General features: G+C 37.5%; 1 protein-coding gene across 1 annotated transcript in view; it reads right to left on the bottom strand.

Annotated features, from left to right (window-relative positions):
- GPR126 (G protein-coupled receptor 126) overlaps positions 1–16,790 on the bottom strand; it is a gene marked incomplete at its 5' end in the record, with an annotated part of 43,434 nt that extends 26,644 nt beyond the window's left edge. The window contains 8 exons of the mRNA XM_010024780.1: positions 307–472; positions 965–1,172; positions 2,676–2,737; positions 4,773–4,887; positions 5,576–5,718; positions 15,128–15,181; positions 15,263–15,315; positions 16,705–16,790. Of these exons, the coding sequence (XP_010023082.1) occupies positions 307–472; positions 965–1,172; positions 2,676–2,737; positions 4,773–4,887; positions 5,576–5,718; positions 15,128–15,181; positions 15,263–15,315; positions 16,705–16,790 (887 nt within the window). The remainder of the gene's footprint in view (positions 1–306; positions 473–964; positions 1,173–2,675; positions 2,738–4,772; positions 4,888–5,575; positions 5,719–15,127; positions 15,182–15,262; positions 15,316–16,704) is intronic.
- Between the last annotated feature and the right edge of the window lie 999 nt (positions 16,791–17,789).

Below are 17,789 nucleotides of genomic sequence, written 5' to 3'. Positions count from 1 at the left end.
GTGATATAGCAGACTGTTAGAGACTATCTTCCCTTTTCATTATTAAAAAACCCCAAATGATATAGTCTGTTCTGGATTTGTGAGCAAATAATTACTTTTTATTCATATGGAACGTGAGTTTATCTGGATTCCTGTCACTCAAGAAAATACTACAATAATTTGTTTGACGATTGCACAAAAAAGGAAATAAAAAGCAGGGGGAGAATTGGAAATTTGGGAATTGTAAGTGGTTTTATAGAAAGCACAGTAAGCACAGTTTGAACAACAGGCACATTTCATGTTCCAATATAACTGTTTCTTCCGTACCTGGAAATCAGATGCATTATTCTGCGGACTGACACTGAAAGAACCACCTCTGAACGAAGTCGAGTTTATAGAAGACACTCCAAGTGCAAGGTTTCGTGTTGAAATACTCATGGATGGTCCAGTGAACTGGATCTTTAAAGCCAAGGCATCAATAGTTTTTAAAGCTCTAAAACCGGAAATAAAATTATTATAAAAACTGAAAACAGGAAAAAAAGAAAAATACTATGCTCTGTATACTCTCCATATTTAAGATGATCCTTTTACTACTGACTATGTTTCTATCACCCATATGTGTATTCATAAGGAGACACTCAGGCTGTAAATTTAAGCACCTCTGTTGAAAATAAAAGCTTTTGATTAAGAAAAAATATATGACTATATATCACTGGCCCTGAAATAATTTTCCAACAATACTTAGATCTATGCTGTGTCATGTATCAGGAGAATTCTTTTCCATCCAAATACTTAATCTTTGTCATGAACATTAACTTTAGTACAAAAAGAAATATTTGTATATCTAATTTGGAAAATTACTTTTGATGGAAATGAGAAAAGCTTGATTTTTGTACTGCAGTTGTTTGTCTATATATGGAAGGATGAATCCTTCCAACCTCGCAGGCTGCTCTAAAAAGCTTGTCTTAAATGCAGAAATACTTACTCTGATGATGATGCTGCCAATACACTGTCTGAACTAGTTAGAATATTGGAGAAAATTGTCACCACAGTAGAACCCAGAGATTCATCAATTTCTTCATCGTTCACAATTTTTTTGAGCTTCTGCACAACATCATTTACTTTGTCTGAGGTTAGCTGCTGCCCTTCACCAGTAAGATTCAGAAGCTGATTGGCTATATCAGCTGCATTTTCTGTAAACGTACATGTAAAATGAAATAAAAAAATAAGATAATGTATATCAGTCCTGAAATAATTCAGAAATACAGACTTTTATCCTCATTGTTGAAAGCTAGAGCATGTTCTGTGGTACTTGAAATGAACATAGGATTTTATCATTTTAATAAATTTATAATTTTATGAAAAACTATATAGAACTTGCTGCTTATTATATACTGTCCTCACTGGCTGTCTTTCTTTCCTTAATTTAATTTGAGTTTGCAAATCAGAACTATTATTGAAAGGGCAGATTGAAAGGAAAAAATGGGAAGTAAGGAATAAAAAGCATATTTTCTCTCTTTTTTTCTCCTTATCCTATCTTCCCCCCCCGCCCCCACCCCCGCACTGGGAAAAGAAGAGTTTCACTTTGAAGTGAAACAAATGTACTCAAAGTCACTATTACTGACAAGGTATTCATTCTTCTAAGCTTCAGGGAGAAAGTCTGACCCCACTGCAAGTTTCTTCAGAAGGTCGTACTCATACTCAGAGGGTTGGGAAGCACAACACACAAGCAAATTTCTTAAGAATCTTCCTGGTAAGTAATAGACAAACTCCTTGATAGTTTGTCCAATGGCAAACCATTAGAGTAAATAACATGTTAAACTCTAAAATAGACGTCACCCGGATAGAAAACTAATGTAAACACTAACATTTTAAATTATAAAAATATTTGAGATTTATTGGTATTTGCAATTTAGATTTTGAAAGAAGATCAAGCTTCTTTAGTCTGCAACTGGCTGTGGGTTTTAATGCTGTGTTTTATAATATAGCCTTTGCTACATTTAGGGTGGAATTTTCATTTTACATGAAACAATGGTTTCATGTAGGCTGACTGCAAGTACTCAGTCAATGAAGTTAGGTAGCCAGGCTCCCTTAGGAACCCTCTCTCAGTGAGGAAACTAAAAGAGGCTTCTCCAAGAAAGCAAATCAGAACACGAGCTTAGTGTAGGTGCTCTGAATTACTTAGGCAAGTATCATTCTCTTCAGTAGCTCTGGCACTAAAAAAGGGGGCCATGAAATTGTTGTCTATTGTTTTATTACTCCTTTAAGCCTAGAATGATACCAGGGGGTATTTTGCAAACTGAGAAAAAATCTGAAAATGTCTGATTGTAAACCCAGTGAAGAGAGTGAGTCTTTCCGCTGGTACCTACAGGCACTGGAAACATTTAAAATTTGTCTGAATCTGAATATCAAATTGAGGCAAGCTACCCCCTGCCCAAATTCTTGCTGAACTACCTTTAGAGTTTGATTTATTTCATTAACTGGTATCCAGCGCTTTTCATGGATGGGCTGCATTCAACTTGATGCACTTCCCCAGACTTCAAATATTTTATATTTGCACTGACTTTTTTAGAAAGATTTTAAGCAACTCAGCATAAAGGAATATATTCTTCCTTAATGTAACTTCCTTACAGTAAGCAGTAACCAAGGTCTACAAAACTATTCCTTTAGCCAAAGATCAACACCAGTATACCCACCTGTGCAATTTCTAAGATCAGGCTGGCCCCAGTATGATGTATAATTCTGCAGACCCAAATAGCTAAAAAGGAAAAAGAACAAAATTCACATGAAATACAATAGCATGCATTACATAAATTTTTCACAATTCTTCTATAGCTGTCACAGTGGTCCACTCTTCTCAGTTCACAATTTTCCTAGCAACATGGTCCCTAGTGAAATGAAATATGCATGCTTGTCAGTGTAAATATGTGAACAATTAAGTGACAGTGCTGAGAGAAACCCTAGTTCTTTTGGACAAAGTCCCAGCTGATTGCTATACTGATTCAATAAACTGCATTAGTGGAAATTCTGGAACTGCATTTCAGAAAAGACCCAAATGTTGACAAAAACTATTATGCCCTTATTATGACCTCATCAGATGCTGTTTCTATAATTTCCATTTGATACAAATGGATTTGATCAAGCCAACAGCAAGCTGTAAGAAGAAGAAAGACAGGAGCTATGTGGAGATACAAATTTATGCCACTCATGAAAACTGGGGCAAGTCACCATCAGATCCAGATCCAAGGTGAGGGTCACATATAAAGTTTTTTCAAAATGCTTTTTTAAAAAGCCTTGCCATAGCAAAACCTCCAGATATAGCTCCAAAATTAAACACACTTTTTCCTCAGTTTTCTTCAAAGATAGTCATATTATCATAGCATGGCAAAAGCAGAACGGAGAATAGGAAAAATTTATCCTTTCATTTAGCACATGATAGAATAAAGTTATTTCTCCACTGATTGACTTTATTATAACAGCACACTAGCTGGTAACCTTCCACTGTGGGAAGCACAGGATTAGAAGAGACGCTTACAAGAGCTTCCTCTTCTCTCAAAACACATCCCAGCTGTGCTCCACATTACCAAAACCTAGTGGAGGCAGAGGCAAGGAAAGAATAGCATAGTGCAGAACACATATATATTTTTTTTTTTATGAGAAGTGCTGTACATGGACAATCAAAGGTACTGTGTAGACCACACATGAACAATAAAGATAAGCCATATGGGGCAGCAAAGGCCAGAAGCCTTAATTTTTAATGATTCTGAGGTTCTGGCACAAAACCAGTTTGACTTCTGCACTACTCACTCTACAGCAAAAGTTGGTCAATCAGAATCCAGCAGTTCTTGTACAAGATTAAGAGTCTGAGGAAGTGAGTTAGTTAAATATAATGCTGGTTGCTTTCCTGTTTGGCGCAGAAGCTCAAAGCTGATTCATATCCATGTTGCCATATTGTTTTCAAAAGTAAAAGATCTGGTCTTCTCAGAACATGTTCCAGATATAATGTGGGCAGATAAGACTACTGTATTACATGTAATGGTGATCATCCTAAATACTGAAGAAATTAAATAATACTGCATCATCAGCTCTGCTGAAGGCACTGAGAGGAGATCAAAGCCGTACTGTTTTGGTAATATATCGAAGGAAGTAATAATACTCCCATTTTACAAATGGGACCTGGAGATACCGTGACTAAATCTTTATTAGGTATTCACAAAGAAAGCCAACATTAGAGAATATTTATGCTAAACCATGTGTTTTTAAAAAACCCAAATTCAAATCTTTAAGCATAAGATTATCCCCATCTTCAATTTTGACTAACTACTGGCAAAATGCTTGTTTCACGGAATTTCTTTTACTTTCTCTTAATGAAATAGGAGGTTCTGGATTAAGCCAATTATACCACTCATCATCAGATTTTGTTGAAATTTCTTATAAAAGTCAGATAGTAGCAGTTGAGAGGTAGCAAATATGATACTTTGGTTTCAGTAACATCAACATCATGACTAGAAGAGAGCAGTTTAATTCTGTATGAAGGTGTTATTTTAATAGTTGCTTTGAATATATATTAATTGTGGGCCTCAACTGCACTACAGAAGCGGCAGATAAGCCTTTTTTTTTCTTGTCAGTGAAGTACATACTTTTACTGTACACACAAAATTTCTCACAGTATAGAAATGATCTTCCTGAAATACAGTACCAGTCAATGACAACCATTATGTAGGATGCAGCTTAACTATATAACCAGAAAGTTGCATTTGAAGCTTTTAGCTTCTAGGTATTTGAAAACCTACCAGGTTCTTGATGCAGTCTGAACAGAGCTCCCATGGCATAATGTGAAGTTGGTCACAGTTGGTCTGGTATCTGGCCAAAAATAGTTTGGAGGGTTTTCTTCTGCTAAACATTTTTCTGTAACAATAGAAGTATATCAGTGTTAATGGTAAATTTCTCCATCTAATCATCTTCCATTTCTTCATCAGCTTGCCACCCATTCTATAGTGCAAAGCTGTCTTTACATGAAATGCTTGGTTGTTAGCTATCTAGAGTAGTGGCAATGAAGGGGGGCACAAGAGGGGACAATATATAGTGCTGCTGCTCGAGGGGAAGGATTGAACATGCATGCTGCACATTCCACATGCACTCCACCAGCTCCCATCTCCTCCCTCCCAAGGCAAGGGAAATCTATGCAAAAAGTTGAATAGGGAAGGGAAAAGATGAGAGCTAAAAGGAGATTGATTAAGGGCAGCAGCTGGCAGGACCAGAAACAACAGGGTGGAGGAGTGGGTGTGAGGGGCCTTGGAGGTCCAAAATATCTCATTTAAGCTCCAGCTGTAAATCATACTTCTTACCAGAGAAGCTGTCAGGAACTGTCCCAGCCTCTTTGAACCAGACAGCAAAACACTGACTAAAGCAATCTGGACAACTGTGTTTATGTTAAAAGCACAGCTCCCTGAGAATAGTGGAACAATGAGGCTTAAGGGAAAAATTTAAGATCTGAAACAGTCATACCATTTGGCAATGTGTGATTAGTATAACACAGAAGATGCTTATGGACAAGCAAACAAAATCTGTTGTAACAAAGCCAAAAACTACCTACCCACTGGATCAACATCCACAGTATGAAGCTTATATCCTCCTTCCATGGTCCCATTATTACTTATGAGCTTCTGTCGGATGTCTTCCTCTTCTAAATTGATGTTGTTGGTAGAATTATAAACCAGAAGAGCCAAAACCCCAAAACTGCAAGGAAAGTTATCTGAGTGTTTGAGTCAGAACAGCAGAAGCCAAATGTGTGGAAATAAAAATATCTGACAAACTCTGGTTTTCTTAGTATGGAACAAGTGTCACCAAGACAATGTTACTCATTATCCATGAATTACTTTTTTTATATATATAGATCCATGACAAAAAAGTACATTTAGGAAATTTCATCCTCTAGTTACCATGAAAGAAGCATTTAATCAAAGGACCTAAGAAATGTTTTTGGAAGATTTAGATTCTTTCAAAAGACATTGAAAGATGGAAGAATAAAGCTGTGAGTTCTAAATGGGCCTTAACTAAATTTAAAGATCTTGTTGCTGATGGCTGAGGAACTGAAGAGCTGATTCATCCCACCTTACAAAACTTGGGAAAAATCATCCAAAAGGGTCTGTTTCTTCACTGACTGCAGAAAACTAGAAGATTAACAAAGAACAGATGTCTACATTTTGATGTAGTGAAGAACACCCCAACACACTTCTGAAACTTTTAGTCCTAATTAGGGAAGTCTAGTTACTCAGATGAGTAATTCAAGTTTGAGCAGTAATAGCTGTTTTGTACTGTAGCCCACTGCTACTTTCTTGGGCATAAGAAGCAGTTCAAAGTGCCCAAGTCTCTTTCCTGTGAGAGAAATAAAACAGTCCCCACCCTTGTCCAAAAACATAGCTTTTCTGGAAGCGAAATAATGAACAGAAAAGAGTTCTAGCAGGACACAGGAAAGAAGCCCAGAGTAGAATGCTCAAACATTTCCTTCTGGTACAGAGAAAATACATGTTGGACAAGAGAATGTCGGTACCCAAGAGCATTGCTGGCTTTGGCTAGTAGAAGGTGACGCCACTGAAGCATGGAACATTGGCTCTTCATGTTAGTCAAAATGTGGAGAAAAGGAAAAAGCAAGCCTCCTTTGGGCTGTCTTCATCTTAGCCTTGCCCTTGGATACCCAGCAGTCTGAATAAAGACAGACCTTCGTGGTGTGTGAGCAGTTCCTGGCAGCCTGGGAAGTGGCAGCACTGTCAGCACTCATACAGTGAGCAGGGCACACACCAAACAGACCGGCTTTCACTGGTGGCACCCAGCGTAAGAAAGCAGATGTGAGCTAAAGAGTCTTCTAGTCTACTTGAAGACTAGAAGAAAAAATCTGGATGGGTGCTGTATGGAGCGGGGCTAGTAGGGTTTTCAGGCACCCCTTCCTAGACAGACCACAACTTCATTTCTAAAAATCTTTCACAAGAACACCCCCATGATGACAGCTCAGAGTCGCACCCTCCAGAGGTGCCTAGTCTCGTACAGTATAAAACTACATCTTAGTGTACAGATGTTGCTCTTAGATGGCAGATTGAATCCTCTTTCTCTCAGACATAATTCTGAAAACTGAATACTTCCAGTAATTCTGAAGTACTCTCATTAGTGGAATAACATCAAAAGAGCTGGCATTAGAACAACCCCTCAGTCTAGGAAAAAAATTACAAAAGAAAAGCAAAGCCAAAACCTCATAAAGAAATCCTGAATGTGAACTAAATAATCCACACGTTTCGCTATTGCAGATGTAAAGCAAGTAAAATACACGCAGTCCCTGGTTGGTGTTTTTTTGTTTTGGTTTGGGGTTTTTTTGTTTATTGCATACCAGTACACTTTTCTATTTTCTTGACATATGTTACTGGTAACATATTGTTGGAGAAGAAGGTGAAAATATGACAGCCTGCTGGCTTGGCTTGTTGTTTCCCAGTGGATGTATTTTAGCAGAGAAATTCCAGCTATCTCTGGCCAGGCCGCTCCTGCTCTGCTCCCAGAGATACTGAGTTCCTCCTAATATTCCTTTGGCCTCTTTGGAGTGTTCAATATATGGTAATAGCCTCAGTAGGGTAGATATGCATTGCAAGCTTTTGCTGTATACCTCGGGTATATTATGAGGCATAAGTTTATTATGGCATTTATTTTTAGCAGAAGCATGGAAATTGCCTATGGGATTGCCAGTTCCTTCAGCCTTCCAGTACTTCAGCCCTGGAGTCTCCTGGCACTTAACCATCTTTCCTAAAAGATTCTGGCTTCACTCATCTATTCCCTTTACTTCAGAAGAGGAAAACTTAATATATTGATGCCACACCCCACCCCAGCACTTTGGCTGTAAAACAGAAGTCATCAATCACTGCTACTGCTATGCTGCCTATTGCAGGACTCCCAGCTAACCAAAATGATATTTAGTACTGTGCCATAACTATGCAGAGGGATAATGGCAACAAAACAGAAGGGGTAATGATAGATGAGGTAGAACTGGTTGCAGTTATCTTGAACAATTATAGAGAAAAGTATTGATTATGAAGCACTGATAAAAATAATCTGTTAAACCACTGTGTTATTTGTGTTCTGACAAACTCTGAAAATACAAGTCATGTATACTGTGTAATAAGAGCCTGTTCCATACTATGATGAAAACAATTTCTATAAACTTTTCAGAACGACTCATGTTATCTTCCCGAAGTAAATAAATACCTTTTAACTTGACAGCCGACACAATATGAAGCTGAGTGCTTCCTTCCACTTTTGTCACACTCAGATCCCAGGAAGAAAACATTTTAATGGTGAAGAACAAAAATTCTTGATTTGGGAAACAGTAGGCCTACACTCAAATAAATGGCAACACTGCTACACTTTGCCAGTGTCACAAGAGTTGCCATACCCAACCTTACATATTTTTTTGTGTGCCATACAAAAGCAGAGAGATTCTCACTGCAGTAATTAGTTACAAATTGCACATCACCAACAGTAACCTGTACTGCTAATACTACTGCTGTCAGTATAAAAAATTGGACCGCGGTGTAGGTAAACACCATGGGATAAGCTTTTATGCCTCTCCTCTCTTTGACTGAAATGGTGTCAGCTGCAGCAAGCAAGAAAACAGGGGAAGACCGGCATCTATCCCACTTTGTCCTGGTCTGTTGAGCTAAGCTGGCACATAGAGAGGAGTTTACAAAGCTGCATCCTCATCAGAGGCACAGGAGGCGGTGGTGGAGCCTACGCTGCCATGGTGCGTACCACAAAGCCGGCTTTCTTCTCGGGCAGCATGACTCAGAGCTATTCCAGGACTGTGTGCCTACACACAGGCAGTGGTCTCTGCTACACGATGCAAGAAGCCTGAAGGAAGGATTAACAAACCATGTGAACCATGCAGCACAGACTCCCTCATACCTGAAGGTATGTGGTTGATAATTAGCAATGCATATTTCTCCACTCGTTTCAGTTGTACTAGACAGGCTGGACAAACACTGAATTATTGTGTTTGACAAATTGTTTAACAAATCACTATTAATTTCCTTTGTAGTTAATGTTACTTGATTTAAAGAATATAAAGAATAATTTTTAAAGCATGTAAGTAGTCAGGGAGTCTATACCTTCATGAAAAGTCACTGGGAATTTCATCCCTAACTACCCTGCCATATTCGAAAAAGCGTCAAGATGTCAGAATTAAATTCTTTACCAATGTTGCTGCTATGCTGGCTTTGAAGATAAGCAGAGATGGGTAGCTGTAACTCAAAACTGGCAGCACCGGTAGGCCACCTAGTCACCTGTAAAACACTACTAACTTCTTCACATTACATGGATGAAGAAACAACTGGTTCTTCCTTAAGCCACTAATGAAGATTTATCACAAACAGCAGACAAAATGTTAGAAAACACACAAAATGAAACAGAATGAAATGTGAAAATAGAGGGAAATTAAAAGTATTCCACAAAAGCATCGAAGTTGTGCATAAACTTTTACTTGAGGTGATTTTGACTGTGATACCATTAAAATGTTCGGAACAGAGAGAAAAAAAAGATGACTAGCCATAATAAACACATTCAAAATAAGGCCAGGGATGAAGTGGTTCCTTTCTCAGCAGAAGGTGGTATTGTACAAAAAATGTAAAATCACAGACATCAGGACACAAACCTAAAAACTGCAGCTACTTTTTAGACTACTAGAAATAAAAGAATCCTAAGCCTGCCTTTTAAGTCAATGGCCACTGTATCAGCAGCATGGTCACACCTGTGTCTGTCCTTTTGTCTCTGGGCCTTACTCCTCCTTACAGATCTGCTGTGGGAATAAAAAAAACTAAGGCTTTTAAACAGAAAGCACTTACAGTATGTGATGATTTGGTATGAAGACTATTCATTATCAGAGAATGTAGCAAAAAGGGCTGGTATCCCACACATTTCAACAGCTTGTCTTCACTGAAATGTTTTTGATTGTGCTTGAACTATGTTCCAAAACAATGAAGAAAACCCCCATTTCCTAACACATTACTTTCCTAAAAATGGCATCTAACAATGTCAGGCCTACCCTAAAGCCAGTTAAAAGTCAGGGGAAAGACAACAGAAGTCATTGGAAGTTGGATCAAAAGCAGGCAGAATAATCAGGCCAAGGCAGCTGCAGCAGGACACTAAGTGATCACCCCTTACTCACTTGGGAGGAATTCCTGAATTTCTCCATCTGTAATGAAGGCCTTATTTATAGGTCATGGACACAAGATACCAGCAGGGCACTGTGGAGAAACCTGTGGATTTCTGCTTGGCTCTTTGTTGCTCAGGTTTTCAAGCAGAAATATTACACATAATATACATATTACGTGGCATTTTAAAATGTTGCTCAGCACTGGTCAAGGCTGTTCTTTTTTGCCTTCAGTAACACTGAAGTTGAATTTGTGGGGAGTAGAGGTGTGCCAGGTCCAAGTTCTTCCTAAAACCTCACCAGTAGAAATCAGGAAAATTTTAAAAATAGAAACAGGCATCATAGATGTGTTCACTTATAACAAGAATAGGATTATTATTTCATAACAAATAATCTGAAGTAACCTACAAAGAATGCAAAAGGCAGATACTTTACTTGCTAAAGATACTTAGGACTATAAAAGTAAAATTATGCTGCTCTGATGTTGCTAGCTCCTGTCTAAAATGATTATGCAATCTGATTAGCTTAACTTTTATCCAAGTGCATTAAAATTTCCATTAAGGAACACAAGACCCAAGAACACAGCATGCAGGAGCCCGAGTCTGCCTTCACTGACACTGGTGGCAAAACTCCCACAGGCCTCAAAAAAAGGACTAGGCATGGGCAGCTCTGATTTACTGCTTTTTCTTCTCTATTTTCATTCCTAAGAGAAGGGATTTCTGTTTAAATTTAGTGGTCTTTACACAAATGGTTACCACTGTGGTTTTTAATTTGTACCAGTTGTTTAGCAGTAATAACATTAATGTTGTCTCACGCAGTAGAAGAAATTGAACATGGGAAATAGGCCAAAATTATGACTATCAAGTAGTGGATGTTGAGGCAAGCATAATCTTCTTTATATGTTAAGCAGAGAAAAGGTTCTAAATTAACTGGGACCTGAATTCTCAAAATTGCTTGTAAAATAAAAGAAGAAAGAAGAAGCAGTGGAGCTGAGTTGTTTAATAAAGACCAATTCTGGAGGCAGCGCTACATAGCCATCTGACAAGACCTAGGATCAGTAGGACCCTTCTGAGAAAAGCAGCAGCAAGAGTCACAGAAAATTTTGAAAAAGCTGCAGAGTCATAAAAGGCAAAGAAATAATGAAAGAAAGAAACACATTTATGATTATCTACATCAAATCCACAAATTGGCTTCACTTTCAAAGGTTTGTGCAAAATAATGGGGTACCATTCTGAAACCCTGTCTACTTAATTTTGAATAGCTGCCCTCTCATTAAGAGATGGCAACAGTATGGCCAGAGTCAAAAGTTAAACACATGAAGTAAAACTGTGATAAAATTCTATTAAGGTAGTTAATAATCTACTGAAGTATTAGCTTGATATATTGCTGTCATCCAGATATCTCACAGTATTAAAGTTGCTGATAATAATATGCATTTTGGACTTGGCACTCTATTTCTCATCACCATGTACATAAACTCCTAACAATCACAGTGTACTTTGGATTTCTGCAGCTCATAGAACACAGCAATGAAAGATTAAGAGTCCACTTCCATGTTTTTGGTTTGTTTTGCTCTTGTCTGGAATGCAGTACAGTTTAAAATATTTATTTGGAAAACACCTATTTTTAACATGCCAAAAAAAGCCAGCTTCCTACCTCCCACTTCCAGCTTCTATTTCTTCTCTACATCATTCTCTCTAACGATTCTTCCTCTTTCACTTGCAAGACTAGGTGGGGAGAACGACAGCAGAAGTGCCTTGATAAGGTAGCAGTGTAGTAAATAAGTGTTGAAGCAAAGGAAAATGCACAGAAAAGGTTGGGAAAGTTTTGGGTTTTTTGTTTTTGTTTTGTTTGTGGTTTTGTTTTGGTTTTGGTTTTTAACTGTTGTACAAAATTCTAATCCAAAAGGTAAGGAAAAAAGATGTAATCTGAATAATAAGAATATGACTTCACGTAAAGAGAGGGAAACTTCTGAAAGAGCAATTTAAAGAATTATAATAATGCCTTAGAAATAAGAAGGCTACGATCTTGGGGGAAATTCAGAAAAGAGAGATATGGTTTTGAGAGTTAGAGTAAGATTATTACATTCACTTCTGTAAAGATAGTTAAGATCATGATACTTGTGGGTTAGGTCTTTTAACTGTGCAGTGAAATTCTGTTCAGATGAACATGAAGGTAAATAGAATAAGAAGTATTTACAGCTAAGGGAAATACTGCAACAGGCTTATTCTTGCCTATCCAAAATGGGGAAACAAGAAAGCTGGAGAGGGACTTTTTACAACGGCTTATAGGGATAGAACAAGGAGAAATGGTTTTAAACTGGAAAAGGGTAGCTTTAGATTAAATACTAGGAAAAAATTCTTCACTGTAAGGATGGTGAGGCCCTGGCACAGGTTGCCCAGAGAAGCTGTAGCTGCCCCATCCCTGGCAGTGTTCAAGGCCAAGTTGGATGGGGCTTTGAGCAACCTGGTCTAGTGGAAGGTGTCCCTGCTCATGGCAGGGGGGTTCGAACTAGATGGGCTTAAGGTCCTTTCCAACCCAACCCATTCTATGATTCTATGACATAAGAAAATCTTCAGACAACTATTCACTGAAATAATTTATATGAATATTTAATTAATAGAAACTGTATGAAAACCCACTGTTACATACAAGAACTCAGCCTTAACATTTCAGTGGATGACCTGAGTAGTAAGAAACTAATATTACTTCCATCAGGGACTAAAACCTTCCAACCTGCAATCTGCTAATATTTCTACCCAGAACAAATCCAAGAAAGTGGAAAACCTAACAAAGTATCTTGAAAGCAATGATTGGGATGTTCAGAAATTCAACAGATTTCTTCCTTGCAAAATCTAGAAATAGCTGCATGAACCTCAAGGAACTGGAAACCTGGTGACTAAACCGAGGAACACTGAAGACTACTGGTAAGCTCATCCTTCTTTTTTTTTTTCATAAAGGAAGTAATGTATAATGATAGACAAATACTTAGATTTGAAGCTGGTAGAACACCAGCTTTTCCAAATGTTTCCCCTGTAAGAGGTAAATGATGCATGAAAATATATGTAAGACAAAAAATACATGAGAAAACAGAAAAAATCCAGTGTATATGTATTTGTACATATGCGCATGTGCATATACAATGCATAAAAAGTTTAATTTTTGTTAGTCACATATGATGCAGCTGAATTAAATTTTTTATTATCTCTGTGTTACCAACTTGGTTGCTAAGTTGGGCAGAATTTTGGCTTGTCTTTTCGTTTTTTTCTTTTCTAAGTAAACATGCCCAGCATAACAATCCTGATTATTTGGAAAACAGTAATATTTTGTGTGACATGATTAGCATTTGTATTAAATTTTTCAGAATTATAGAAAAATATCCGTTGGCCTTGACACATAGTGCACTAGAGGACATGAGAAGACTAGTTTCTCATTAGACCTCCCCTCAAAAATTTTATGACATACTAGAAACATGTAATTACATTGCTTTTGAAATTATGTATGATAAGCAAAGTAAATAGGAATGAGGTTACTTCCTCATAACAGTCATACATTACTAGAAGTAACTTAGTGCCATATTCACTGTATGTCAAAAAGGGAGGGAAGGAGAATTACTAGAATAATTTTTCCCCCTTCCTCTCCCTTTTTTTTTTTTTAAATAGACCAGGAATAAGAAAAAAAATCCAGAAGACAGGACGGTGTGAAGGTGAGACAAGAAGAAATCAGGTATGTAGTCTAGGGGAGAAAAGATGCTGACAGACTGAGCTGCTAGCTTCGTAAAAGACAGAGGAATAAAGATGGGGAAAACTTCACATTCCTCAGCAGTCTTGGATTGTTGGTAAGACCTGAGGCATGGTCTTCACTTAAAAGGTTCTGCTGGCATAACCATATCGTTTAGAAGGGTGAGAAAAAGTCCAACCCACATCACTACACCCTACTGTAAATGTAGGTCAAGCAGCAAAATAGCCCATTCAGAGACTGGGTTTACACTTTACCAGTTAAATGGTTTTGTCAACAAAAGCTGTCTTTCTGCTGTGGGTGTGTGGGAAGGAGATAGTAACTTTAGCAAATCTTTTTGCATGTAGATAAACTGTAGAAAACTGGAAGCATCAGTAACTACTTTCTGCTGGTAAATTGGGAATACTTGGCTAGCTATGAAATGAAAAAGCCCAGCTGTTACCATGGCAGTTTTTAATAAAGATCTTTCCCACAATACTTTTGCCTACACTGCAAACAGATACATCCCATACCCAGTTGTTGTCCCTTCCTCACGACTAATAATTGTTTGGTTTCCTCTCCTTACTTTGGTTCTAAGATTCACTCCCTCCCCATATATCCCTCAGAAATCAGGCTGCTGCTTTCAAAGAAATCCCCTAAGGCCCAGTTTTCAGGGGGTGTGACCCATCTAACTTACTTTGGCTGCCTTTGAGGCCGTCCCAACTCGAGGGCCTCTAGGCCCACCAGAAGTCAGGAAATGAGAGCATATGGTAAACAGTTTAACTCACACTTGTTTGGCTTTCAATTCTAGAATGATTTTTCAGTGTTTTGCATCTAGTAAGATGTCTGTTAACTCAAAAGACTCTGGTTCAAGAGAAGAAATGCAGTGACAGTGGACAGATAGCAGCGTACCAACTCTTGTTGCTAAAGCAAGCTGGGTGTGCCATACCACAAATATATGATATGTCTATTCAGTTTTGTGACAGATGAAACCTGAGCCCTGAAAAAATGATCTGTTAAGATTTCAAGCTCAGTAGGTTTAAATCAAAACAAACACAATAACCAGTATTAGCTTTCTGAGCATATCCAGAGGTCACAGTTCACCAGCAGTCATATGTTTTACAGACTGGCAGCATATGCCAAATAATAGACAATGAATCCAGCAATAGACAAGAAAGCCTATTGTAAAGCCACTTGTAATAGCAGACATTGCCTCTATCAAGATAATGTCTTTAAAATTGTTACCTTTTAATACTTCTTTTTTCCCTTGTTCCCTCTTTTATGGAGCCAGGGTGGATGCTATGAAAGAAATAAATATTAATTAGAGTGGGCTAATTCTCAAAAGGAACACAGCATAAATATCCTTCCCCTATCATTTACCTGATATTGACCACATACACAGTGTAATTCCAGTTCTGGAAAGTACGGTTTAGCTGAAAAACAGGAACACATTGATCATATGAATGGTGAGATGTTAATGGGACTCTTTGTTGCTTAAGATAGAGTTAGAAATTCACCCTTCTCCCTCTGAGAAATCCCCTTCACTTTCTCAAAGCGAAGAGAACACTCTCCCATTTCAGTGAGGTGATTGTTGTATTAGATGTACAACTGGTAGTGAGAGATGTGGACATTTTTACTGACAAAAGGAAACCTTCGTAAGATCATGACACAGAGAATAGGTGAGTGCACAGGATGCTGAACTTTTCCTTTTTTCTGTCTCTTTCTCATCTGAAATTCTCAGAAACACTTGAATTAGAAAATATTTACTGACAAAACTACAAGGTCAATTTTCATCTAAAAGTCTACAATCTTATAATGATTTTTTTTCAGACCTTTGTACTACTTATTCTGAGGGGGCAACAGCTGTTCAGTTTTCCCCCGGGAGAAACTTTTGTATACTCTGCTAGAGCCAAGTGACACCTTTATAGATTCTCTGCCTCAGGCACCTATGTACTTTTGCCTGGCTACTGCTGCCAAGAGACCTAGACATTGGCAGGTGTAGATGGCTGTATTTCTGGCTTGTAGATGTCTACTGGTTGTTTCCTTTAGCTTCTGAAAGCTGAAAGTCTCCAGGCTTATTAAAAGAAAAATAAAGAATAACTGACATATATTATGATATTATATTTTCATGTTAAGTAGTTGGTATAAAGACTACTTACAGACTGTGTGAGTGCCACTATGTGAACTGTCAAAAAGGACAGAGAATATTTGTATTCAGACAAAAGGCACTTTCAGAGGCAAGAACTTCAAAAATCCTCTACCCAGAGGGCTCAGAAAGGAGCTTGTCTGATAAATGGGCTGAAAAACCAGGGCCTGCTAGAAACTGCAACAACTGACCTATGGCAGAAGACTTCTGAAGTACAGAATATCAGTGTAAATTGCAAAATTACCTTGCCTCACACAAATGAACATTGTCTTTTTTTTATTATTATTATTTCTATTACTATCACTTCAAAACAGCATTAGTATTTTGCTCTCTGTAGTGATGTAGGAACTTAAAACATCTGCCTCTTTCAGTGGGCAATTCTGATTTCTCTATGCTTTCCAAAATGACAGCTAATATCTACATTTCTTAAGAAGCTGGCTACTATAGTGGAGACATTTAAAAATTTTATCTATAGTGCTTAATAGCTCCAGTTAGACCTGAATTCATTACTGCACAAATCAATAACAGAAAGATTTTCAGACAACACATATAAATTTAAGAATTTAATTGGTAGGTTTTTGGTTTGGTTTTGGTTTTGGTTTTTTTTTTTCTGATTGGTAACATCAATGGGGCAGATTCATATATGTAATCACACAGGAAAGAAAACTTAACTTACCCATTCTGCAACCACATCATGTACTTTCAATGTAGCGTCAGAGTTGGAACTAAAGACAGTTATAGATATCCTGTAGAATAGCCCACCTGTCCATTAAAAACAGCATTATAGTGTTAGAAACTGAGCAAATTTGCCTTTTAATAATGAGACTTTAGTTTCATGATGAATATAAAGATTGGTCTGAAACCAACATCAAAGGACAAGCTCTAGTTGGCATTATAAAATTTTGGAGTGAACAAGCCCTGCAGGCTTGGGCCCGTTCCCATTAGTCCTGTTGAATTAGACAGGAATTTCCTCCCCCTCCATATTTTTAGAGACACATGAAATGTGATACGGAAATTCACAAATGTACGTATAAATAGTATTTTGCATATGCCTTTAATTTGGTGTGTAAAAGATGATGAAAGCGTAATGAATTTAAAAAATGATCGTAATTAGTGTAGTCTGTAACACAATAAATTTTGTTGTCAGTCATATTGCTATAATCCAGAATTCAACCACTGCAGATTAGACTTAAAGAGATGAGATAAGGCTCATCAATTGAAAGTAACAAGACAACTGAATTAGGTGGGAGAAGGAATATCCAATTCTTGTTTTCACAATGCAGTCTTTGATCTCAGGCCTAGTGATGGCCAGAGAGTAAAAGAACTCACATTAGCTTTAGAAAACTGGCAACTGAACAAACCTTCTTTCAGTCTCAAAATGTGTAATACTTGTCTTGGAGCAATTTTATATTCAGTAAAATTGCTTTGAAATGGCACAGGGTAAATATAAATTCTCTTTAAGCTCATGAGTTGGTAAGCAGCATTACAAGATTTCACATCTAATAAATAACATCAAATCATCTTATGGTTATGTTCTCTGTTAAAAGCCTATACTTTTCACAAGTCAAATTAAATCCTTGGAAGTAGAAAATTGTACTCTGGACAAGTTGAAAACACTTGCAAGATTTGGATCTCATTTATATGCATGTATCTCTGTATATACATATATTCAATTTTATATGTATAATGTACCTTTCATATGTGCTATACCAACACACACATATAGAAAGTGTGCATTATATATTTCATATATAATAGTCA

Source organism: Nestor notabilis, unplaced genomic scaffold (assembly GCF_000696875.1).
Source record: "Nestor notabilis isolate BGI_N333 unplaced genomic scaffold, ASM69687v1 scaffold5812, whole genome shotgun sequence".
NCBI lineage: Eukaryota > Metazoa > Chordata > Aves > Psittaciformes > Psittacidae > Nestor > Nestor notabilis.
The sequence above is the reverse complement of the archived record's forward strand: the minus strand, read 5'-3'. Positions and strand labels throughout refer to the sequence as shown.